Below are 25,599 nucleotides of genomic sequence, written 5' to 3'. Positions count from 1 at the left end.
ATGCCTTGGTCATGGTGTTTCGTCACAGCAATAGAAAAGTAACTAATACAGAGAAATTAGACAATGCCTTTTGTTAATACTGACAATGCTATTACGGTCCTAGTGGCTTAGGAATGTTTTCCTAAGAGCTACTTTAAATGTTATGTCTGTGCATATACCAGATCTATTTAGAATGTACACACATACATATATCTCACAACTTGCAAATTAGACCTGATTTCCTAGATTTTTAAAAAATTTCTTGAGACAGAGTCTCATGTAGCTTAAGCTCATTTCAAGCATTTGTACCAGAGGCTGGCTTTGAACTGTTGGGGGTGTGTGTGTGTGTGTGTGTGTGCACTGTGTATTCAGATGCTGATTTCTGTGCCCAGAGATCTGGTTGCAGTCTGGATATGGGCGTTGTCATTTTTATGAAGACTCTCCTGTCTCATGCTGTGTAAAAATTGTTCTCCATCATCTCTGACTAGTCAGCAGAGGAGAGGCAGCAGGACCTTCAATCCCAGGCAGGTAGTCTCGGGTGGGGGACAAAAAAGAAGCTTGAAGAGAAACAGCCCAAGAGGAGGTCGCCATGAGGGAGTCACTCACCGTAAGGACAAAGATGGAGCAGGAGCAGCCAGGGCAAGACTAAATGGCAGGTTAAAGGGCACGTGGCTGGGAAATAGTCCAGACCAACAAAGACAGGCTAGAATAAAGGAGTATCTGTCCAGCTTAATGCTTTAAAGCTTATTATTAAGTGTAATAGGCCTCTCTGTCATTTTGAGGAGCAAGAATGAGAGTAGAAAAAACTAAACAAATATTTCTACATTGAATTCCTGATTTTCCTGCCTCCACCTCCCAAATGATGGGATTACAAGCATATGTGGCCTATGCGGCTACATCCAGCTCTATTCCCATAGAGCACACACTCAGACCACTTTCTTCCTGAGGACATTTCCAATACTTGTCATGGCCCTAGATTATACACCTGTTACCTATAACTTTCAAGTTTTCATACTTTCATGGTGTTGGTTTGGAAAACATGCAAATATTACTAAAGTGTCTTGGTCATCATTGTGGAAGACAAAGTTAGTTTTAACAGAAGTTTAAACCTTAAAAGTGTTTTTTTGGCACATGATGAGCATCAGTGACACTGAGGTAAGGCATGGGAAGGTGCTACTTTCTGTAAGAACCTGGATTCTATAATTAATCACCAGAGAGAAAGTCTTTCTCAAACATGTTGTAGTAATAATTTCATCCTTCCTGGGTTATGCAGCAGCTTTATGACTGACCCCATCACTAACTTCAAGGCTGTGGCCTCAATGCCTCCTGGTAGGCTCCTATCCCTTTTGTCATGGATGATGATTCTTTGAACCAAGTGCGGGACCTTTTCTAGTGAAGAGACCCTACAGGTTCCTTTCTGAACCACATCTTAGGGAAGTGTGATAGAGAAGACAGAGCTGAGAAACAGGAGCCCACTGCCCCTGCCGATTAGATGACTCATGGCATCTGGTCAGCCTGAACCCCAGGAAAGCTAGGATGTTCCCTTTACGTATGCTAAAGACAACATAAGCGAGTTCTAGAGACCTGCAGCCAAAGGTACTCAGAACGCTATACTCACCACCAGATTGTAAACTCTGACAGTTGTGTCTGCTGAACACGTATACAGTAAGTTTCCAAATATCTGAATTGCATTCACTGCAGCTTGGTGTCCTTCAAAGCTTCCTTCTGTAGGCTCATCATCATCTCCTGGCTCGGAAGATATTTCTAGAGAACATAAATAGGTTTCAGAGACATGTCTGCTGCAGTCTGAAAAGATACTAAATCAAAACCATCACAAACCAAGGGAGGACTTGAATTAAATCACCAAAAGACCCTCTTAAATTCTAATACCCCAAGCAGGATGTCACAATTTTCAAAGCTCCTCATTGGGAAGATTCCACCAAAACCAAAACAACAACCTTAAAACTAATGAGGTCAGAAAAGGGAGGCAGCTGAGAGAGATGGGGGTTCGCCACAAACAGGGTGCAGAACCACACACCTGGCTGAGCCAGGCAACCCTCCTGGTGTAACCTCCCATTTTATCTCTTACACTAAATTCTAAAACTCCCTTCCCTGTGGGAACTTAGAAAAGAACAATTACCTGAAGAGTTCTTAGATGCTTTGATGGAGGAGATCACTGTCTGTGTTTCTGCAACACTGAAAAACAGTAAAATTTTCTTGGCATTTGGGAGACCAGGATAGGTGGCAAAACTAAAAATTTTCTAACTCAAAACAAAACACAAATTTTCTACTTGAAATTTCCTTAAAATTTACAACACAGTCAAAAGAGAAAGCAAAAAAACAAACAAAAAAAACAACAACAACAACAAAAAAAAACGAACTCCAATACCCAAGATTTGATTTTCCCTATTCATAACCGCTTTCACATAAATTTTGATTTATAAATAAATTCTACAATTCTACTTAACAGAATAAATGAGCTGGGCAGTGGTGGTGTACGCCTTTAATCCCAGCACTTGGGAGGCAGAGGCAGGCAGAGCTCTGTGAGTTCAAGGCCAGCCTGGTCTACAGAGAGAGTTCCAGGACAGCCATGGCTACACAGAGAATCCCTGTCTCAAAAAACAAAACAAAACAAAAAAACCCAAAAAAAACAAAACAACAACAACAACAACAAAAAAAAAAACAAACGCCAACCAACCAAATGAAGAAACAGTTGGAAAGCTGTGACAGAATGCCACTCCTACCTTACAGGAATGCCATCCTTGTAGCGGGTGCCAAGCTCACTGGTAGAGCTAACTTCATCGCAGCCAGAACGAGCAGTTTCTATTGTGTTTTGTTCTGCAGAGTTCCAGGCATCTTTCTTCGATGGGCTGTCTGGTTTCTCATCTCCCGATTCAGAAGAATCAATGGCAACTACATCTAACTGAGGATTTGGGACTTCTAGGACTTCCAGGGAGGATTCGCTGTCTGGCTCGTCTCTGGCAGTTTCTTGCTCCCGCCCGGTTCTGCTGTCTTCCCAGGAGGAGGTTGTCACTTTCCCCCCTTTAGCTGGCTTTCCAGTTTTTACCTTTCTTGCGGGCTTAGCAGTGAACATGTCCTGCTCGGTGTCACTGTTGTCAGGAGCGTGGGCAGCCCGCAGTGTTTTCCTCTTCCGAAGTTTCTTCTTCTTCTTGCTCCCTCTAGTTTCAACTGATGGCAGTATGGATTCTGCCCTTTGCTCAGGCTGGTCAGCTGGAGAGTGAGTTTCCTTCTCCGCAGGAGTTTCCGGAGTAAAAGACAATCTTAGAAAGGAACTGCTACCCTCTTCAGAACCACTGCTGCCTTTGGCTGACTCTTCACCTCTGTTTATGCCGGGAAGATCAGGAGACTGGCAAGAGGGAGAGTTTCCTCTGCTTCTGGGATTTCCTTGCTCCACAGAAAAATTCAGATCTTGGTTAGCCCCCTGGCAACTTTCTGTTGATGCTGATGTTATCGCTGCAGGGATGGCCAGGTAAACTGGACAGCTGTCACTGACCACTCCTGAATCAGGAAATCAAACAGAAAATCAGCTTCCATAGGCAGAGACTTTGTCTGATTCTTCTTCTATTTTGAATGTTCATGTATTTAGTGGTATATGGATTTTGCTGTGTGTGTGTGTGCGCGCGCGCGCGCGCATGCGCGCGCACGCACTTACGCTCAGATGCACATGTGCCAGGGAACCTGTCTGGAGGTCAGAGGACAAATTTTGGGAGACACTCTTGTGGTCTACCTTGCATGGAGGCAGGGCATCTTTTACTGCTTCTGCTCATACACTGTGTGCTCCAAGCTGGGCTGCCGAGCGGGTTCCTGGGGACTGTACCTCGGCTTTTTTTATCTTACTGTAGGGGTGCTGTGTCCTCACTGCTTAGGAGAGTAAGGATCCACTGAGCCTACTCCCCAGCTCCCAGAGAGGAATTAGTGATACAGGAATACCACGTAAGGCCAGGCTATGGTAAACTATGCCCTTCATATAGTCTACATGTAAACAAACATATACTTATGGTTTAAGACAGATTGAAATACAGCTCAGGAATTGTAGTTTGTAGTTCAGTGGTAGTACTGGGCTTGCCTAACATGCAATCTCCAGCAGCCTTCCCCCCTAAAAAAAGATAGTAAATATGTAACAATATATCCACACTTTTAATTGTTATTAGATAATCTTTTCAGAAGCCAGTATAATTATTATATCAATTAATTTTTTACTATGTTTTATTAATTATAGGCATTTGTGAAGGTAAGGTCAAAAGACAAGTTGCAGAAGTCAATTTTGTCTTTCTACAGTATAGACCCTGGGGATCAAGCTCAGGTTTTCAGGCTTAGTGATACGTGCATTTACTCTGAGTCATGTCACCAGCACAAACGCATTATAGTTTTAAAAACCTAAATATTAACCACATAAAGTAACTTAACATTCAATATGACAGATTATAGACATCCATCTAGTGTCTACATAATAAGCCCCGAAAAAGGGCAAGAGTAGCAGAAGCTGAAGATATTTTTCAAACTGTTTTAGCCTAAGAAACCACGCTCTTTTTTTTTTTTTGTGGGTTGTGTGTATACATACCATGGCACAAGCATGGAGGTCAAAGGACAAGGTTTGGGTGTCAGTTCTTGCCTTCTAGCCTACTGAGGCAGGCTCTCTCTTGCTGGTTTCTGTTGCTGTGCTGATACTCCAGGCTAGCTGGCCTGCAAGCTTCCAGGCAATTCTCCTGCCTTGTCCCCCCACCCCAAGGAGTGCTGAGAGCACAGATTTTAGCTACTGCATCCAGAAACTTGAGTCGTTAGGCTTACTTGGCTAGTTTCTTTCTGCTGAGCCATTTCGTTTGGAATGTGTTTTTGGCTTTTTTGACTGAGTTTTTAACATGACACCATTTGTAATTATGAAAATAGCTAAGAAGTTATCCTCAATTGTTAAATTGTTAAATCGGTCAAGTGTTAAGATCCCTGGCTATTTCTTATCCCACACACGTTTCTGTTAATACCAGTAAACACCAGAACCCTGTGGCCAACATGACCACTTGCCGCTCAGGTTTTTATTATTCTTGGCTTACTTTTGAGGTATTCAGAGAGGACACCCCTTACAGAAGAAGAGTAAACAGGCTGGCCAATCATAACCCACATATCACAAAGACAAACGAAACCTTTCAGAAGTGTCAAATCAATGTCAAGTCATTAAGCTCTGAGAAAAATCAGGGAACAGTGAAACTTAAATTACAGTCTCTGAAATATTTTATTAGTTTTTGAAAAGCATTCACATTTATTTTTATGTGCGCATGTCAGCACATTTGGGGCTCCAGGTTCTCTTCTTCCATGTGCAGTCTAGGGATTTAACTCAGGTCATCAGGCTTGGTGACAAACACCTTCACCTGCTGAGCCATCTCTCTGGCTCCACATTCCCTGAAGTATTTGTAAACATCCTCCTATATGAAATATCTGTCAATAAAAAACTAACTATAATAACTAGTTATCTTTATGAGAAGGTCTCATTATATAGCCAGAGCTGGCCCAAAACTTGCTATGTAGATCAACTTGATCTCTAACTCAGAGATCCACCTGACTCCGAGGTGTGTGCCACTGTGTGTGGCTTTGTTTTAATAGGCTTTACACAGTGGTATATAACTGTCCTTCAGGGAGGCCCTGAACTCAGAGAAAAGCTTACTTACTATTAGTCTGTAGGAATTCCTTGGACACATTGGAAGCAGAGCCTTGCGGCATAGCGTTCATATTCCCCTCTTGTTCAGGAGACATGGGCTCTTGTTTAATCTGAACCGATGAGTCAGGGACAGTACCATGGGCTTGGAGGGTAGATGTGGTTATTTGGAGAGGGGTTCCAGTGGACGGTGGAGGCACATGGGAAGGAGGGGGCTCCAGAAACCCTGGGGAAAAGGGAACAGGCAGCAATGTGCTCTCAAGAGATGCCTGAGATCGACTGCTCCTTTGTTCTCGTACTGTGAGGCTACAGGGAGCTTGGTCTGGGTGCTCAGAAGGTTCGTATGTTTCTAGAACAGAAAACATAGACACACATACAAATGCAAGCATGTTATTTGGAAAGTCATTTGTGTCTTAGCCAATTTTTTACTTGTTTTGTTTGGCTGCCTTGGAATGCACGGAGAGCCACCTGCCTCAATTCCCGGAGCTGGGATTAAAGGCGTGTGCCACCACACCTGTATTCTTTAAGATTTGGAAATAATTTCCAGTTGGGCATGGTGGTGCACACTTGTGATCACAGCACCTGGAAGGTGGGCACCAGAGGATTCAGATTCCCAGCAGCATCTGGCCACCTACTAAGTTTGAGGGAACATTGGCCACATGAGAGCCCCCGCCACCCCGCAAAAGCCAGACATGGTTGCATACGCCATTACTCCCAGCACTCAGCGGCAGATCTCTGTGAGTTTGAGGCCAGCCTGATCTACAGAGTTAGTTCCAGGACAGCCAGAGCTACAGTGAAAGAACCTGCCTGAAAAAAAACTACAACAAAAAAATTAAAAACAAACAAAATCAATAATGTGTACAAAGACCTTTCTTTAAGTCTAATGCAATCACAATGTGCTGAGGAGGCATTTCCTTGCTCTGCTACTGGCATCACAGTTCTCTAATATGTCCAAAAAACAGTCTAACCCGTACAACTATCAAGGATACAGAGAAGAGAAGAGGCTTTAACATTTAAATTTCTCAAAGTACAAGGATGGCTCACACCTGTATCCTAACATTCATTAGTCTGAGAAAGGTAGATTGCTAAGAGTTCTAGGTCATGCTAGCTAGATAACCTGGGCTCCTGAGCAAGGCCTTGCCAAGAAGAATAAAAATAAAGAAAGAAAAGAAAAGAAAAGAAAAGAAAGAAAAAATCTAAATCTAAATGGCTTATTCAAGTCATACAGTTACTAATGGAAGCCAAGATTTGAACTCAGTCCTGATTCCTAACTAGAGTGGATGTCCCAGCTCTTCTTCCTCCTTCCACTACTTACACTTCCATTATGTCGTAATCCCACACTATAAACTGAAGCAGCGCCCGCCCACAGGGAGACCAAGCACTCAACAGCTCCGCCCTGTCATTCTGAGATGCAGGTGTGCCTTGAACTCACTCTGTAACCAGATAATCCTGGCCCTCATAACTCTCCTGTGCCAGCCTCCTGAGCATCAGGGGTCATGGCCGGGACACCCAGGCCAGCTCTGTTGAGCATTTTGAGATGGCCAAGTCTCTGGGTATTTTACAGGAAGAAAGCACAAAGATATGCAGGGAAATGTATGACACTCCCACAGCAGACAACAAAAAGCAACAGTTCACCAGGCATGCTCTAAATACCTTGCAATCCTTGTAGAATCTGTATTCTGTGGGTCCGCAGCGCACTCATCTCCATAGTTATCTGAAAGTGAAATACTTTACTAAGCATTTTAAAACCCACTCGCCACGCTCGCCAGTGTCCCGAGGGCTCCTTACCTGCTGCTTGAGCATGAGCAGCCTCTGAACCTCCACGTAGGCCGTCTGCAGAGCGGCGCGCGCCTGCAGGAGGTTGTTATCCATGCACTGCAGCGACTTGCTCAGTTCTTCCTCTCTCAACGAAATGCTTAGTAGCTGGTCAACCTGAGAACGTTCTGTCAGAACAAAAGGCCCAGCTTAAGTTTCTTCAAAGACAGAAACACACATGCTTAGCACAAACCTGTTTTTTTTCTCTTAACAGGTGAACGGGACCCATAGATCTTATAAAATACGATATAAAATATCATCATCAGGCCTAAAAACAAGTAGGGGTCCTACAGCTCCCCCCTCCCACAGCCTTTAGGAAAACCTCTGTCCTAGAACTGCTTTGGTTTCGACCCTTCTTTAGCGGTTGTCTATCTGCTCTTCACTCAGGCTTTGGTTGAGACTGAGCTTCAGACTTACAGCACTTGAACTCTTCTTCTGAAGCCATGTTCTTCTAGTCTGTTTCTCAGTTCAAATAGTTCCCAATAAAGCTCTTGCTTGTTTATTCATTTATTTGTTTCTTTTGTTTCTGAGACAGGGACTATATAGTTCTGGTTGACCTGGAACTTTCAGGGATCCACTTGCCTCTGTCTCTGGAGTGCTGGGATTAAGGGCATGCATCACCCCGACCGGTCTGTTTATTGTGTTTTTTAAACAGAACCAGGGTCTCATATATAATCCATTTTGGCCTTAAACTATCTATTGATCCTCCTGCCTCCACATCCCCAGTGTACCACATTTACCCCAGACGTTTCTCTTGATGTACAGAGACTTAAGTCTGATGCAACTGCAATGTGCCGAGGCATTTCTTTGCTGTGCTACTGGTATTGTAGTTCTCTTTATTAAAGCTTTTCCAAAGAAAATCTAGTTTTAAAACTGAATAGAAACCTAAACAGACCTGAATGAGAGCCTGTTCTTTCTACTAAGCACACTTCTCAATTCCCATGAGCAAAGCAAGCAAGGTTGCCTCAAAAATAAAAAGTGAAGCTGGTGCGGTGGTTCATAGGCTGTAATCCCAGCACTTGGGATACGGAGGTGGCACCGCCCCGAGTTCAGAGCTGGTCTGGGTCACAGGTAAGAAACCTCAGAACAAAAAAAGAGAACATGAGAGGGACATTTTAATTAAATGACCTGTTCTTTCTCATTCCAACTGGAAAATCCCAGTGAGATTTCCTGCCTATGTTGCCTACAATATAAGCTAGCCTTCAGGCCTACAAGACATCATGTATTTCTTAGCTGCAACTAGAGGTAGCAAGCAAAAAAACTCTGCTTTTGAACAAAACGGCAATGTGAGAAAAACCAAGCATAAACAACTATGGTGACGTAAATTCGCCAACTAGCTTTCCAGAGGCCCAACTATGGTGACGTAAATTCGCCAACTAGCTTTCCAGAGGCTAAAGCAGGATTGCAGCCCAGGCCAGCCTGGTTTTACAGACAGATCCTGCCCCAGTGCAGAGGACTGAACCAGGGGTCTCACAGCATCTAGGTAAGTACTTTTCCACTGAGCCACAACCCAGCTCCTTTCAATTAAAAACAACAACACAGCAAGCCTTGTGGTATGATGCTACATGCTTGTAACCCAGAAGGCGAGACAGGAGGATTACTGCAAGTTTCAGGCCAGTCTCGACTATACAGCAATATCCTGTCTCAAAGCAAACTCTGAAGAGGATGGCAAGTATCTGATGATTAGAAATGGACACACCAAATTATAAAGAGGCTGAAGTGCTATCAGGGCAATTTCTAGTCAGAGACAAAGGTAGAGCACCTGCCTAGCATGTATGAAGCCCTGGGTTCAACCCTCAGCACTGTAAAACTAATGTTTTGCTACAGGATTCTGTAGCCGTCCGTACCTTTCTTTCCTTTAATTTTCCTTCTTTTATTTTTTCTCTCAAGACTTGGTAGTTCAGGGGATGATCCATCCTAAAGAGAAAGAAAATTGAATATTGAATATATAAATGCCATTATATAAGAGAGGAAGCAAAAGACAGTCATACATTGCCTTTTGCTATTGCTACCATTTCTAAGAGGACAAGAGGCCTTGTGCATAATTCAACCATTAGCTACCTTAATGTTTCTAATAAAAAGAGTTCAAGGTCAAGTGCTTTCTAATGTCTTATATGCACTAAAGCCCATTGTGCTCAGCACTGAGGTGAAGTGACACACAGATGGGAGAGGTGCACTTTAGTGATTTCATCTCGGCATAGGTTCCACTCTAAATATCCAAGGAAACCTTTCCAATGAGAAGCTAAACCAGTCACACGACAAACCTCAAAACAATGGCTTTTCAAAAGGGTAAATCTCAAGCTTCAAGTGTATTTAAAAATCACCTAACAGTATCTCCTCTGGCTTAGACAATCAGAATCAGGCTTCAGCTTAAAGGGGGGAGGGGCTACCAGAATACAGCCGGTATAACCACCAGCAACTTTCTTTTCAGCAAGGGACCTTGGGACAGGGATCTCATCTTCCTGTTATCAGGGAGCCCAAGGAGCACAGGTGGTTAATGAAGGAAAACTGCCTCACAGGATCGGGCAGAGTAACTACGGACAAAAGACAATCACAAAGATGAAGAAAGCGCTGCAGTGTTTATGAAGATGCATTCTAATACTATTAAGTCTCTCCATTGTTATACCTTCCAGCTGAACCAAGAATCCAACATTCACACGTGCCCCGCTGTTAAGAGACAGTCATCCAAGTGCAGCCATTTCAGAACTGTTGGAGGTGCCCTGCTGGTTGAGGTTGCAGTTTTTGCCTGGATAGTCATTAGGAGCCCGGTAATCCCCTTGATGGGGTCCCCTGCCCTCTGCCTAACTTCATCTGGAGAGTGTCTTTAGACACAGACTCCCCACTTGATATTCGGCCTCTGACACAGCTCCCTGCTAGTTCTCCCCTCCCAGAGCCGATATGTTAATTAAGCACTGACAGTCTACTCTTACAACAGGAGTGTACTGTATAATACAAATCAAACATCCTTAAGTGCCTAATTCCAACCAATTATGTACGTCTATTCTTGGAGGACTCCCCTCTTTCTCCCAGGGGCATATAACCTCTGTTCTCTGGAATTAAAGTTGAATTAGCCATTAGCTGTCCCCGGGGTGTGAGATTCCCCGTAAGGTTCTATCCAGGTATGCCTCTAGTCTCCTGCCCCTCCTGACTTTGTGGGTTCCTGGGAGGCAGCCCCCAGGCAGGAGGAGAATCAACAAAGAACAACCTTCATATTGCTGGCAAGGTCAAAACTGAGTTCAGGTTCCCATCCTGCTTCTTCAGGTGTTTCATATTTGTTTGTAACCAGTAAAGAATGTGAAGAGGGAAACTGCCATTATCTAAACTAAGGCACATAATGTGTTGCTGTCAAGACTTAACTGACGACATTTAAGCTTGCCTACTCCTTTGTTCCCTTATCATTCTGAATTCTGGACCAGAAGTCCAGGAGAGGTCCTGATTGCAAAAGCCAAGTTGAGGACCCTGAAACCAAGTGACCCAGATAAGGCTCAGTCATCAATGTTTACTTCCTTGCTCAACCCGTGTCAAAATATGATTGAACAATACTCTAGCCTGCCCTGCTCCCTTTCACTTTGGGGTTCGTCTTTTAAAAATGCTGTCCAATTTTTCCTCAGGGTCACAGTTTAGCTACAGAGTCTGTCCTGTGACCCTGGCTGGCCCTGAGTACAATAAGATTTAGTCATCTGCTTAAATACTAGATGAGCACTCAAAGGCAGAGTCAGGGCCCCAACTTTCCACCCCCACCCCAACTCTGTGCTGTTGTCCCTGCTGCCTAATTCAAATAAAGATCTTGCTTTGCTGGACTCTGGTGACTGCTTGGGTTGTTCTGTGTTTTCGGACCCCAATGCTACAATCCCAGCAGTACCGAGCGCCTCTATGAAAACAGATTAAGTTACATCTGAAGACATGACCTATCCTTAGTGTGGGCAATCACGGCTGGGAGCCTGGTTTTAGAGATGACTTCATATTTTCCTGGTACTGTACATTTGTATCATGTTGCACCTGGTTTAGTGGAGCTACTCAGGTGAGAGAAAACCAGAGGACGAAAGTTAGAGCAATTCTGTGCCAGAGCAAAGGAAGCCGCATCCCAGACACACAAGAAAAGACAGTTAAGCCTTTCCCATCAACATCCAAGCCCTCCCATGAGACACTCTTCAAAACCGGGGAACCATGCTCACCCCGGTGGCTCTTCGCTTCTTTCTAACGCTGTGGCTGTCGTTTTGCTCAGCGCCAGAGGTGCAGCTGCTGTCAGTGGCTGCATCTGCTAAGCTGGAGACGGCGCGACCTGAAGACGCATTTGATGAGAGCGAGTTTCCCTCTCCAGTGCTCTCCTGGGCACGGTGCTCTGACAGTGGTGTAGACCTCTCCTGGCTATGCAGGTCTCTGGCTGAATGCATGAAAGGTATTAAGTGATCAGATGGTAGCTGTGCACTGTGTCGCCTTTGGGTAGGAATGCTGCCGACCTTTTCACCCATTCTGACAGAGGCAGTCAGAGGGGCTACATCCTGCTCAAGACACAGGGCTGCCTTTTGACCCTGCGCAGCACTTAGTGCAGTACTAGGTGTAGCTCTCTGCTGGGGTTCATTTTCTTTGCCAGTACTTTCCTCACCAAAGAAGCTGTACACAGGAGTCCTGTCCACGATCACGCTGCTTTCAGAAAGGCTTCGCTTTCTTGCCAAACCAGAGGATGAGGAAATGGAAACACCTTCCCACTGGAATCCTTCTAGACTGGACAGATCAGGCTCCTCATCTAGATCCAAGACTTCCTGTTCACTTTGAACCAAAGGTACCATTTCTATGCCAAACCTTAAAAAAACAAGAAGAAAAAGGAACAAATGAGGTATGATTGGGCAAGGAGTAACGTTTGATGAGCCAGGCTCCAAAATGCAGAGGTAACAGGACAGTTCCTGCTGTCAAGGAGCACAACCTCTGACATGGAATCCAGAATGACATGAACACTGTCGCAGGCAGGAAATCCGAACTGTATACAGCCACAGTATATAGAATGCAGGGTTTCCCCCTCTCAAACAGAGCTCTTTGTCTACAATAAACAGTTCAAGAGCAAATAACCAGTTTACGGAACATTCACAGCCACTGAGCATGACTCTTAAGTTTCCTAGTGTACCATACCATGCACTTTTCAAAAGGACTAAGAAAGGAAAACAAGACAAAGAAATCAACAGACGCTGAGCCTGGAGGTTAAAATTACACTGTTACAAAAAATTATGGTTTTCAAAGTAGCAAACCTATGCTGGCTATTTCTTGACCACTCACAACAGCACCTCAAAATGTTTCCAGAGCTTAAGAGAAAGCATTCTATGATCCTCACTGAACAACCAGAGTGCATATAGGAAGGTATCCACAAGCTGAGTCAAAGACAGTAAGAACAGTTAAACATTTACCACTGCTTCCAAACATTAAGATTTAGAGAAAGATAGAACATTCTAGTCCATCTAAACCAAAGCAACAGATTTCTGATGATGTTTTCCTAGGTCCAGTTAGTTTCTTAGGTGTGCCTCTATTTTAACAGCATCCTTTGTCAGGAGAGACTATCACACATCATGCAGGAACAGCCACTGCTTAATAATGAATTAAAGCAGACATTTACAATGGATATTTTCGGCAAACTTTTAATTAAGCAGAACATGAACTTGATTTTAATCAAGGCCAAAGGGTGTTAACCTTTAAACGAAAGCAAGGACAGGTACTGAAAGAGGCACACACCTGGGTAAACCTTTGCCCAGCTCTTGCTTTTTCTTGGTTACTTGTTGAATGACCTGTTCCCAGTTGACATTTCTCCGAGATGGATTCAGAATCTGCCGCAGGGTTGGCTTAAGGCCAGACTCCTTCTCTGCTTCACTTTTTCGATGCCCACTAACATTGCGAATACGTCGAGCACTATTGAGGTTTGGCTCTGGGAGATGTGTTCCAGTTTTGCTTTTCAAACTGATGTGCCGGCTTAGATCTCTCTGGAGTGAGGCAGGAAAACCAAGTTTACTTAGTTCCGGCAGGAGTGTGCCTGGGGGCTGATTACTGATATCGTTTTTTTGAAGCTCTGCATCCAAGCTAGTGCCCTCAAAGCTTTCTGTTTCAAAAGGTCCATCAGATTTAACAAGGCTGCTAGCCTGTGCCTCTTCTAGAGAGGTCTTCAGGTCTAGCAGTGAGCCAGACTGTGGACTGGCTGCTGCTGTCACCTGTAACTCAGCCTCTTTCTGGTGAACTGTGGTATTATTTGGGGAGGTGGAGAGGTTTCCAGATGGTCCCAGGATCTGGTTCCCTTGCTCCTTATCCTCACTGTGAGTGCAGCAGGACTCAACCTCTGTAGTTACTGAAGCTACACCTTCGTTTTTCAGGCCATGCTTTTCTGGACTGGCTGCTGCTCCATCATTTTCAGCTGAGCGTACCTGAAACTCAGTGCTCACAGAGTCTTTTGGAGACTCTTCTACATTCCTACTTTCTCTGGCATGGTTCTCAGTATTTCTGGGCATGCTGAGGGGTGGGTTTTGCAGTGTTCTGGGACACTGTCGCACCTCTTGGGCTTTCTGTGATGAATCATTTAACTTTTCATCTGGTTCTTTCTGAGTGCCTGATACAGTTTTATTCCCCTTTAAAACATTAGGACATAAACCATGTGATTTGGATGTGTAGGAAGAACCATGGCTACCTTCTAAGGTGGATTTGTTCAGGAGCTGTGAACAATCTCCAGGAGAAAAGGATTTTGTTTCACTGTTTTTTGAGTGGTTCTTTAAATTATGCTTATGAGAAGCCAATTTAGGGGTTGGAAGTGGAAGGAGTGGGGATTTCAATAATGGAATCTTATTTGACTTCCGAAGTGGCTCAGACTGTTCGGCAGTGGGGCAGGCTCTCACCACCTCATAGGAAGCAGTGCTGTCAGAAATCGCTTTCTGACTGGGAGAACCAGGACGTACTTCTTTTTGCATTTTAGGCACTTCAGCATTACTTGTTTTATCATCTGGTTCTTGTAGTCCTGCAGTGATTAAGCTAAAATTGAAGAGAGGCTTATCCACCGTTTCTGACTTGTTGCCAATGATTTCTTTCAGGGCTGACTGTAAATCCGGGGTCTTCTGGGAAGGGTAGGGTTTCCAGCGGCGGAACCTTTCCCTTGCTATGCCGCCATTCTTCCCATTCATTTTTGAGGCTGCTGTGTCTGTTTGTTTAGGGGTTTGACTTTCTCGCTGCTCAAAACTGAACTCAAGTAAACCTTCCGAAGGAAATGTGTCACTTGCAAATCCCTCAGAAGGACCTCTATACTTGCCAGCTTTGTCACTGTCTTGCCATTGCCACTTATATCTCTCCTGATTGTACTTGCTTGGCTTATTAGATTTCTTGTTCCACATCTTGGTCATGTCTTCCATTTGGTAGTTAGAATTTCTGTTTCTGCCTTGTTGAAATTTGTCTCCAGGGCTATTGTAATTCCAACTATTTGTACCCCGCACACTGGACTTCCAGTTTCCGTTACTGTTGTTCATGTGCCAGCTGGAAAAGCCACCTGTTCCTTCAGAATGCCAACCGGAATTCCTTCCTATACCATTATAATTCCAATCCACCATCCCATTGTTTGGATGCCAACCTCCTCCAGAGTTACTGTGACTGTGGAACCAGGTCGAAGTGCCTCTTGCAGCACCTTTATGCCACCCAGAACTTCCTCGTGGCCCACCACTGTTCCTCAGAGAATGTGGAAAGCTATTTTTCCTAGCATTATTGAAGCCATCCTTCTCCCATTTCCAGTCCCTTTGTGCAGGCCCACGATGGTGCCTTGCCGGTTGATTATAGCTCTCTCTGTCTTGGTAAGGGATTCGCTCTTCTCGTCTCCACTGGGGTTGCCTGTCATCTGAATTTATTTCTTGGCTGTTACCGGAAGGTTCATCTTGTCTGAAAGAGAAACAGTTTGTCGTTAATGGATTTAATGAAATTTAATGTATGCTTCTTTTAAAGGCATAAGCCATCAAAACTTTCCCTCTCCTTTTCTTACTTAAGATTACAGAATGGGGTCCATTTTGATTTCTGGTGGTTGTTTTTATACCTGTAACATAAAAGACTATCTTCCCCTTCATACCAGAAATATTAAAAATTGGACACATTTATGCTAACTTTCCTTATACTTCTCCTAGCCTTTCTTGATTCTGGGTTTTTTTTTTTGGGGGGGGGGAGTTACTGTTCTAGAATTTTATTCCTATTATCTTTTACATTATGAAGCTCTTTTCAAAATAAAGACAGTTATATTTTGTGGGTAGGGTTATTGTTAATTTAACTCCATGCTCAGACAGCAGTCATGCTTCAGTTCTCCAGATGCAGGTTCTTGCTGAAAAATCTACTTTTTAACCCACTTCGAGTGAATACCTTCATTACTGAACACTTTATCAAGCATCCATCCACGGGGCTGTTAATAGTGAAAGGAAACTTTTATGTACAGTTCCTGTTTGGAACAGGCTTAAAACTGAGCTGATGCAGTAAGTTAGGTCCCAAGCAGAGTAAAACAGAGCATAGGCCAAATAAGGGATCCCATAAGAAGCTACAAAGAGCTTATGAGCTGGAGGCTTTTTATAGAGAAGCCACAGCTGCTCAAGCTATTTATGTTGCATAAGGTGCCCACAAGATAGGAATAAATTTACATATCACAGAAATGTGTAAAACCGTTTTTCTTTACAAATTGGGTGTCTAACATTCCCAGCATGTGATAGGCGCTGAAAACACCAGAAAATAAAGTGACCTAAAATTCACTTTGTTTCTGCTAAGGACTTCATTAACGCTAAGTACATTTTTAAAGATTACCTCATTCAACTTTTATAATCCAAAGGCATATATTTACTATTTTTAAATGAAGAGGCTCAAGTTTAGAGAGCCTAAGTAACATGAATGGAGTCACACAAACACAAGGGGCAAAGATCTGAACTTTGGCTGCAGATTCTACACTACCTGTAGGCCCTGATGGAATAAAAACGCCCTAACAGTTTGCAGCTGGAATTTCTTTCTGGAGAGATGGCTTGGCAGTTAAGAACACTGGCTCTTCCAGAGGACCTGAGTTTAATTCCCAGCACCCACACGGCAGTTTATCACCATCTGGAACTCTTGTTCCCAGGGACCTGACACCCTCTTCTGGTCTCTGTGCACGCCAGGCATGAGCGTGGTGCATAGACACCTACACATATAAAATAATAAAATCCTGGGCTGCGTGTGGTGATAATACACCTCTAATCATAGCATTGGGAGGAAGATGTGGGTGAATCTCCGTGAGTTTGAGGCCAGACTGGTCTATGTAGTAAGCTGCAGGCTAGCCAAGGCTACACAGCAAGACCCAGCACTTGGGCCAGGGCTAAGAAGAATTTGAGCTGACTACATAAAGACACCCTGCTTCAATCAATCAACAAAGATCTAAGTGCACGATTTTATATAACCATGTCATCACAGAAACATACAGGACTCAAAGAACAGTAACTATGATATCAGTGTCTAATCTTAACCTATGATAATGCTTAATTATTTACACAGCTAAGCTATAATAGTTCTGTTGTGGAAGAACCAAACAGAAATTAGTGCCCTACTCACTTAACTTCCTAAAACAGAAGCTCAGACTATAGCTGTACTATAGTCATGACAATGGCATCAGAAGGACTAAACAGCCCAAGGAGCCAACAATCACGTTGCTATAGGCATTTTAAGACGAAGAAAGTCTTCTTAAAGACTTAATCTTTAAAAATTTATTTTAGAGTTTGAAAATTTCTCATCATAGAGTCAGACTTTAAAAACTACTGCACTTCATTAATTATTCTCTCCTGTCTTCTGTCTCATTAAGTTCCTAGGTCAAAGCCGGGTGTGGCAGCACACACTTGTAATCGAAACACTTTGGGAGATAAGAGCCATAAGTTCAGAATCATCTTTGGCCATGAGCAAGCTGGAGACTAGCTGTGGCTACATGACTGCCTGGCTCACTTAAAAATTAATAAGCAAGCAAAAAACTTCAGGCCATAAAATCAGGTAAGTAAAACTATATAAGCCTAACATACAAATACATAAACACAGGTATAAAATTAGGAAGTACAATTAGGAAACTTACATTGCTCAAATAATCTTTATATTGTCAAATTAAAAAATATTAATATTTACAGAAATACCCAGAGTGAACCAGGCACTGTACAGTTATGAGGAATTCAAATTTGGCAGAAGCACCTTGCTAATTTATAAAGGTAATCCTTTCCCCCAGGATATTATTTGGGCAATAAAAATATCTAATGAATAATAATACAAATGAATAAAGAATGTCTATTCAATGATGCTTATCTTATCCTCTATAGCTTTCTAATAGAAAAGACAGATACTAGTAAAAGCAGTTCAAGACACAGTGACCAAGACCATAGTTTTTACTTCAAAGACAAGACTAAGTTTAAGGACAGATAATACAGCAACTCAAGAAAGCACTTCATAGTTCTTAGTCCCCAGATAGCAAACTCAAACAAAAAATTTATATTTAAGGCAGCTTAAGCTTTAGGCTCTTTCAAACTTCAAATCATGGGCTGGGAATGTAGCTCAGTTAGTAGAGTGTGCTCCTAGCTCCACAAAGCCCTAAGGCTCATCCTCCAGGTCAGATACACTGTCTACATGAAACTCTATCTCAAAAAAGCCAAAACTAAAACAAAAAGGACTTACCGACTTTGTTCTTTTCTTTCTTGTATTAACTGAATGAGTTCCTTGTCAAAATAATCTTCCTCTTCCTCTTCCTTTCCGTCATCTTCTCTTTCCTGGGCATCAACATTATCTTTGTGCAACTGGCCAGAAATGTGCTTTGCATATGCAGAGAGACCCACTTCTGTGACCCGGCACACTCGGCACTCATGACTACTGTCCCTAGGAAAAGAGGGAGATGAAGGACATTCAATTCTCCCCACTGGCATGGTACACTCACCAGATCGCTAGTTTCCTCTGAAAGACACTGACAATTGGGCACAGTGAAAAATTAGTGTTAATAAATGCCAATGTTCCTTTCATCACTTTTTAGCAAGTTTGTTGACAGGTTATTTTGGAATAAATTTTGGATTCTTTTCCAGCAATCAAGAGGCAACACACTTCAGACTAATGGTATTTATAGGAGAAATCTTCTTGAATTGCTGTACTTAAATTCTTGCCAGAGGAAACATGGTGAAAGGGGAGGCAGGGCAGGGGGCTCAGAGCAACCAGAAGCTGCTCTGGGGCACACCCATGGTGCCAGCTGCACTCAGAATGGCTGGTAACAGCACATCCATTTAATCTCCAGGGAAGGCTGAGGGTGGAGCAAGGAGGAGGGGAAACAGCCAATCTGAAGGCACTAACTAAACTGGAACAGCTGGCACTCCGCCTGGAATGTGAAGATTCCGGACTCTGGCAAGGACAGCAGCAGTCCCAGCAAATGTTCTTCATCTGGAAGATCCATGTGACACATTCTGCTTCAGCAGAGCTTATTTTAAAGGGAATGGAAACCGTATCAATTGTAGGAAGTTAACAGCTGTGTTAGGCAAGTGTTTTCTCTCAAGTTTCAGAAAATGATGTAGTCCAGATACAAGCAAAACCGGCCTGTCCCTAAACTGGTGACTGGCTTGCTTCTGTTTGCTTTTTCTTTAATATTTAACACAACGGCAAATCTCACATTTGGTCAGTCTTAACAAGCAAAATCTTAAAACCTCTTCAGATCTGTAGCAGATCAATAATTTAACTGCTTTTAAGCTTCCTGCTGCAATCCTTTGATTCTGTCAGCTGTCTATGCAGCTGTCTATGAGAAATGTGAAACTGTGGCCGTTCAATAATTCAGCTTGCATTGTGGGTTTACAGCAGTGCTATTTCTTTCTGTACGTCCTACACCAATTTGTGTGTCCACATCTATCTACCTATATAAATCACCACAGACACATGCCATGAGACACACAGCTACCTACTCCCTCCTTTACAAATACCCAACTAAAATAAGCAGAATTGATATGAATTAACAGAAGTCCTTGAAATTGAGCTCTTCGTTTACTAGAAGACAGTTTCTGCTGCAGGTCACCTGGATGGCCATTTAAAGCAAAGCAAAACAAAACCAAACCAACACCTCACCAAGCAACTGCTAAATATCAAGCGCAACGCCATGTTACTTAAGAGTTACAAACTATAAAAACTCAAACAGTGCCTGGTACATTTTAAAATGAAATGCTGGGGTTGGGGAGATGGCTCAGTAATTAAGAACACTTTCTGACACACTTTTCTGGCCTCTGGGGGCACCTGTTCTCACGTGGCATATATTTACATAATATCCATTTGCATACAGATAAAAAATAAATCCCAGAGGGGAGAAAAGCAACACAGTTGGGCAGGAAATGTAACACAGTGGAAGGTAGCATCCAGCTCGCATCAAATACAAGGCACAGCATTGTACGAAGAGGCAGAAACAAGCCCGAGAGTGACTGCATATGCCTTCAACTGCGGAGCTCAGGAGGGAGTGGCAGGAGGATCTAGCCTGGTCTACACAGCAAGTTGTAGACCAGCCAGGGCAACATAGGAAGACTGTTGAAAGAAAGAAAGGAAAGAAGGAAGAAAGGAAAAGGGAAGAGCCAGGGAAGAGGCAGAGAAGAAATTTCAGAAACATCCCCCCCAATACTGTTTCTTATATTGGAAGAATCTTTGAAAATTTTTAAAAATGTAAAAATTTACACTTCTTTTGTACTTTGCAGCACAAAATGCTTATATTAAAATTTTTTTAAAGAATTTTTTTTAAGATTTATTTATTTTATGAGCGCTCTGTCTGCATGTACACCTGCACGCCAGAAGGGGGTATCAGAACCCTGTATAGATAGATGGTTGTGAGCCACCATGTGGTTGCTGGGAATTGAACTCAGGACCTTTGGAAGAGCAGCCTGTGCTCTTAACCACTGAGCCATCTCTCCAGCCTCTTATATTTTAAAAATTTTTAAGTGAGAGTTCTGACCAGGTTTCCAAAAAATATAAATTGGTTACCCTGAATTCAATATTCTAATTCCATGTCATCCCATAATACTTCAATGCATTATTTTCTAACTGTGTCTATATCTTTAAAGATTGATTAATCACCATTAGGCATGGTGGCACACACCTTTAATCCTAGCATTCTGGAGGCAGAGGCAGGCAGACCTCTATGAGTCCCAGGACAGCCAAGGTTACACAGCGAGACCCTGTCTCAAACAACAACAAAATCAGTATTTATTTTTTCCATCTTATCCAGAATAAAGTTCTCCAGGTTCAACTAGATTGAGCCAGCTCAGTCTGGGTGTGCGCTAACTTGTAACAGCAAGCATCTCACAGCAGCACAGCAAGTTTAGGGTGTGATCAAGAATCTGGAGACCACGTGACAAACACTGCACATAACTGTAGCTGAGATCCCAACCAACCTCATTTTCCGTCAGAAAATCATTCTCTCCAATGTTGTCATCCACATTTCTACTCTGTGTAAAAAAAGGTTGAGTTGGTGTTGCCATACCAGTAGTCTCATTCTATTGGGGCTTCTGTACAATCTCTAAATTTTTTCAAAATTGTTGATTATGACTTTATTTACAGGAAAATTTTTCTTATATTCAAGCCACCAACAAACCTCTTTTGAAATTTTTATTAATGACTTGCTTACATACTTTGTATAAACATATAAATATGGATATAACGTACTGCTTTTGTGTCACAGCTAATAAAGGCAATCCTTTTCCTTAGGTTGTTTGAAGGGCCCAAATTAGCTCCATCCTGTCACCACACAATTTCCCCTCATGTACAAAAGGCAGCCTTAAGATACTCTATGCATAATCCTCTCTTTATTAAGCTTGCTCTAACTAAACCGCAACAGCTGCTTGATAAATAAAGGCTTGAATCTTTGATAGCTTCTATTTGGAAAAGGGCTTATATCACACAGCTACCCTATGTCCCTTATTAGAAAATAAAGAAAACTTACCAATATGGCCAAGTTTGCCTTCAAAACTGAATATAAAAACTTAATAAAGTAGCCAGGCATGGTGGTACATGCCTGTAAACCCAGCACTTGGGAGGCAGAGGCAGGTGGATCTCTGTGAGTTTGAGTCCAGCCTGGTCTACAGAGTGAGTTCCAGGACAGCCAGGGCTACACAGAGAAACCCTTGTCAGGGGTGGGAGGTGTGGGGGAAGCCCACACACACACAAAAATTATAACTCTTTACAAGATCATAACTAAAAAGTAAGGTTCAGCTATAAGCATAGTAATTAAACAGGAAATCCAGAAATGATCACATATTGAGGTTAAGAGGGAAAAGGAATAAGGATTGGTGAGTATTTATCTCTAAGTACAAACTAGTTATGCCTGTCCTTAAAATAATGCTCCAAGTCAATATTTGAGATTTTATGTGGCTTTTCAAAAATTGTCTTATCAGCTGGTTTTTCATGTGATTTGTTATGAACTAGAAAATTATATAAAACTTGTTATGACTGCAGCTAGCACATGAGGAAAGCTGCACTAATGTGTGCTTCTCTGAAAATGAGGTAGAGTGCCCAAGATGGTATTTACAAGGAAAAGCAGTTAAAGAGCTACACATAATCAGTAAGAGGTCAATTACTCAAGACAGAACAAAGCATGTGCATAGACCTCAAACGGTGAATGCATATAAACTTCGAATAAATAGGCTGGACAAGATGGAAAGGGATTTTATTAACGAGGAACAATGTGAACACTTTCCTTTTTTTTTTTTTTTACTTTGAGACTGGGTCTCTCTATGTAGTCTTGGCTGTCCTGGAGCTCCCTATAGAGACCAGGCAGGCCTTGAACTCAGAGATCCTGCTGCATTTGCCTGAGTGCTGAGAGTGGGGAAGATGGAGAGAGCTCAGCAGTTAGGAGTGCTTACTGATCTTACAGAGAATGAACATCCACCTCGGGTTGCTCATGGACACCTGTAACTCCACCTCCAGGGGCTTTCCACACCTTTGGCTACCACAGGCCCTGCCCCTATGTGCACATATCCACATGCAGATGAACACACACTTGAAAAGAATACAAATAAATATTTTAAAAATAACAGTTTTATGGAGCTGGAGAAATGGCTCAACTGTCAGGAGCACTGGCTGGGGCGCTCCCTGGAACCCTCCTGTCCTCCAATCTGAACCCTCCAGCCTTTATCCTCAGCTCTGTAGCCGCTCACCTGCCGTGGCCTCTTTGCTTCCATTCCCAGGAGTCTACACAGATCCTGTAGGCGCACCCAGCTCTCCCCTCTCCTGATGGCAAAGCACAAACTTTGAGGCCCTAATCAGCAGGAAGTAGTCTAAAGGTATCATCACCCCCTTTCTTCTGTATGCTTTTTTCCCCTAACTAGTGTTAGGGGGTTGAAAGAGAGGAAGAAAAGGGCGTGGATATGGGTGAAAAAAAGAAAAAAAAAAAAAAAAACAAAAACATAAAGTAGCAAATGCTGATTACAAGAGCTGACTTCTCAATGAAAATTCTTTAATTTTTATTATTTATTTATTTATTTAGGGTTTTTGAAGCAGGGTTTCTCTGTGTAGCCTTGGCTGTTCTGGATCTCACTCTGTAGACCAGTCTGGCCTTGAACTCAGAGATATCCTCCTGCCTATGCCCCTCTTCCTCCCTGAGTGCTGGGATTAAAGGTGTACATGACCACCACCCGGCGGCTCAATGGAGATTCTGAAAGCCAGAAGGGCCCAGACAGATGTTCTATAAACTCTAAGAGACTACAGATGCCAGCCCAAACTCTCATATCCAGCAAAATTTTCAATCACAACAGATAAGAAAAAAGCCTCTCAACTATAAAACCATATTTAAGCAGTATCTACCTACAAATCCAGCTCTACTATAATCTGAAGAGGTTAACCACACCCAAGAAAACACAAGGAATAAATAAAATATCAAAAGGGGGGTGTTGGTATAGTGTTATGTATTCTAATGCTAATTACTGCCCCCCCCAAGATCTGGTTACTCCCCAGATGATCACATTCTCATGTACACCAAGTGATAATATGCACACACACGCACCCCAATTATTCCTGATTGGCTTACAAAATTGCTGACAGCCTGGCTGTGCAGAAGACAGGTACAGTTTAAGTTCCCAGGTTGGGGGGGGGGGGGGTTGGAGACCAACAGGAGGAGAGAGGAAGGAGGGAGAAAGCACAGCCTGTCACCATGGGTTAGTGTGAACGAGAAGCACGTGTCAGAGCTTGCTCTGAGGAATGGCATGATGGAGAGAAGCAGCTGAAATGAAATATGTGCAAGTATTGAGGGGGATTTTGGCTGAGGACAGACAAGATAGTTTAGAGGATTAATATCTGTCCAGCCCAGGTGCATTAAGGCTTATTAAAATATCTGACATGTTTCTGTGTCTTTTATTTATGAAACAGCAGGTTAAGAAATAAACTACGGCTGGACAGAGGGCTCAGAGGTTAAGAGCATTGCTTAACCTGAGGTCCTGAGTTCAATTCCCCAGCAACTACATGGTGGCTCACAACCACTCATAATGAGATCTGGTGCCCTTTTCTGGCATTCAGGTGTACATGCAGGCAGAACATTGTATACATAATAAATAAATCTTTAAAAAAAGGAAATAACTACCACTGAATTAATAACCAGCAATAATTAATATTACTAAAATATTAATAATCACATAAGCCAATATTTAAGAATTAATAATCATTCAATGGGTGGGACATACAACAACAAAATAGTCTTAATTTACCAATAAAAAGACACAGAGTAGGCAGGCATGGTGGTGCATGCCTTTAATCCCAGCACTCAGGGAGGCAGAGGCAGGTGGATCTCTGGGAGTTCAAGGCGAACCTGGTCTATAAAGTGAGTCCAAGAGAGCTAAGGTTATACAAGGAAACCCTGTCTTGAAGGAAACAAGAGACACAGACTAATAGACTGGATTCAAAGTCTACCATGCTGCTGTATCTAAGAAACACACTTTAACATCAAGCATACATATCACCTCAGGGTAAAACGATTGAAAATAATATTCCAAGCAATGGACTAAAAAACAAAATTGGTGTAGCCGTTCTAGTATCTGACAAAGACTTCAAGCCAAAACTAATCAGAAGAGACAGGAAGGGTACTACAAACTCATTAAAGAAAATAGCCACCAAGAGGACACTGCAATTCTAAATTCTAAGCATCTATGCACCAAACATAAGGGTACCCAAGTTTATAAAAGAAACACTGCCACAGCTTAAACCACGTGGTGATCCTCACACAGTGATGCCGGTGACTTTAACACCTCACTCTTGCCAAAAGACAAACAGAAATGCTGAAGCTACATGAGATGTAATAAGCCCAATGACTGAACCGTTATTTACAGAACATTTTACTCAAACACAAAGTAACACACCCTTTTCTCAGCATGTCATGGAACTTCTTCCAAAAATGACCATATACAATAGATCCCCTTTGTATAAGTATATATTTTAGGAAGCTTCTACTACTGTATTAGACTTCCATGACCCCTCAAATGGCCCTCAGTTTCAGCTGTCCCTTTCTCATCCCCTTCTCCCTTCTCCCCCTACCCTATTTCTGTCTCCCTCCTGTCCACCCACAGCTACTTCTTCTATTCTCTCAGGCTTCCTCTCCCCCACCTAGCCCCTTACTCTATGCCTAACTTCTGCGGTTATATGAGTTGCAGCTTGCTTATCAAAGACTTAACAGTTAACATCCACATCTAAGTGGCTACGTAACATAGTTGCCTTTCTAAGTGAAACCTTCTTTTGGTTGCCACTAAGCATAACCATTACACATAATAGGACCCAGGCACGAAAGAAATCCATTTATATGCCAATGAGATGCTGAAGTCTATTAATAGCACATCAATTTACAGATACAAGATAAACCTGTATGACTTACAATAAAGTTAACACATTAATATCCAACAACAGGGTGGTAGTTTCACAGAAACTTTTATTCACAAAATAAAATATAATTCATAGTTCTGAATTTACCAATGTTACCTTCATCCAATCTCTACACTTCAGATCCACATTAGCCAAGAAGACACACAGAAAAAAGGACATGGAGTATACACACACACCACATTTTCTTTTAAACCTCTTTTAAACATCTTAAGCTTTACATCATCATCAACAGAACATTTTTAAATACACTTAAGACCTCTTAGTTTTGCAGACACGAATAA

General features: G+C 42.6%; 1 protein-coding gene across 3 annotated transcripts in view; it reads right to left on the bottom strand.

Moving 5' to 3' along the window:
* Znf106 (zinc finger protein 106) overlaps positions 1-25,599 on the bottom strand; it is a 56,054-nt gene that overhangs the window by 15,389 nt on the left and 15,066 nt on the right. The window contains exons 4-14 of one of the 3 annotated variants that reach the window (XM_055628813.1): positions 18,125-18,322; positions 13,184-15,352; positions 12,069-12,265; positions 11,638-11,846; positions 9,310-9,379; positions 7,436-7,590; positions 7,301-7,361; positions 5,661-5,996; positions 2,724-3,498; positions 2,120-2,175; positions 1,598-1,743 (exon numbers count right to left, since the gene is read on the bottom strand). In XM_055628813.1, the coding sequence (XP_055484788.1) occupies positions 1,598-1,743; positions 2,120-2,175; positions 2,724-3,498; positions 5,661-5,996; positions 7,301-7,361; positions 7,436-7,590; positions 9,310-9,379; positions 11,638-11,846; positions 12,069-12,265; positions 13,184-15,352; positions 18,125-18,322 (4,372 nt within the window). Of the gene's footprint in view, positions 1-1,597; positions 1,744-2,119; positions 2,176-2,723; positions 3,499-5,660; positions 5,997-7,300; positions 7,362-7,435; positions 7,591-9,309; positions 9,380-11,637; positions 12,266-13,183; positions 15,353-18,124; positions 18,323-25,599 lie in introns of all 3 variants that reach the window. The other 2 variants (XM_055628738.1, XM_055628900.1) reach the window with 2 other exon arrangements.

The sequence above is a fragment of the Psammomys obesus genome, unplaced genomic scaffold, assembly GCF_907164565.1.
Source record: "Psammomys obesus unplaced genomic scaffold, mPsaObe1.curated_primary_1811, whole genome shotgun sequence".
NCBI classification, from domain to species: domain Eukaryota; kingdom Metazoa; phylum Chordata; class Mammalia; order Rodentia; family Muridae; genus Psammomys; species Psammomys obesus.
The sequence above is the reverse complement of the archived record's forward strand: the minus strand, read 5'-3'. Positions and strand labels throughout refer to the sequence as shown.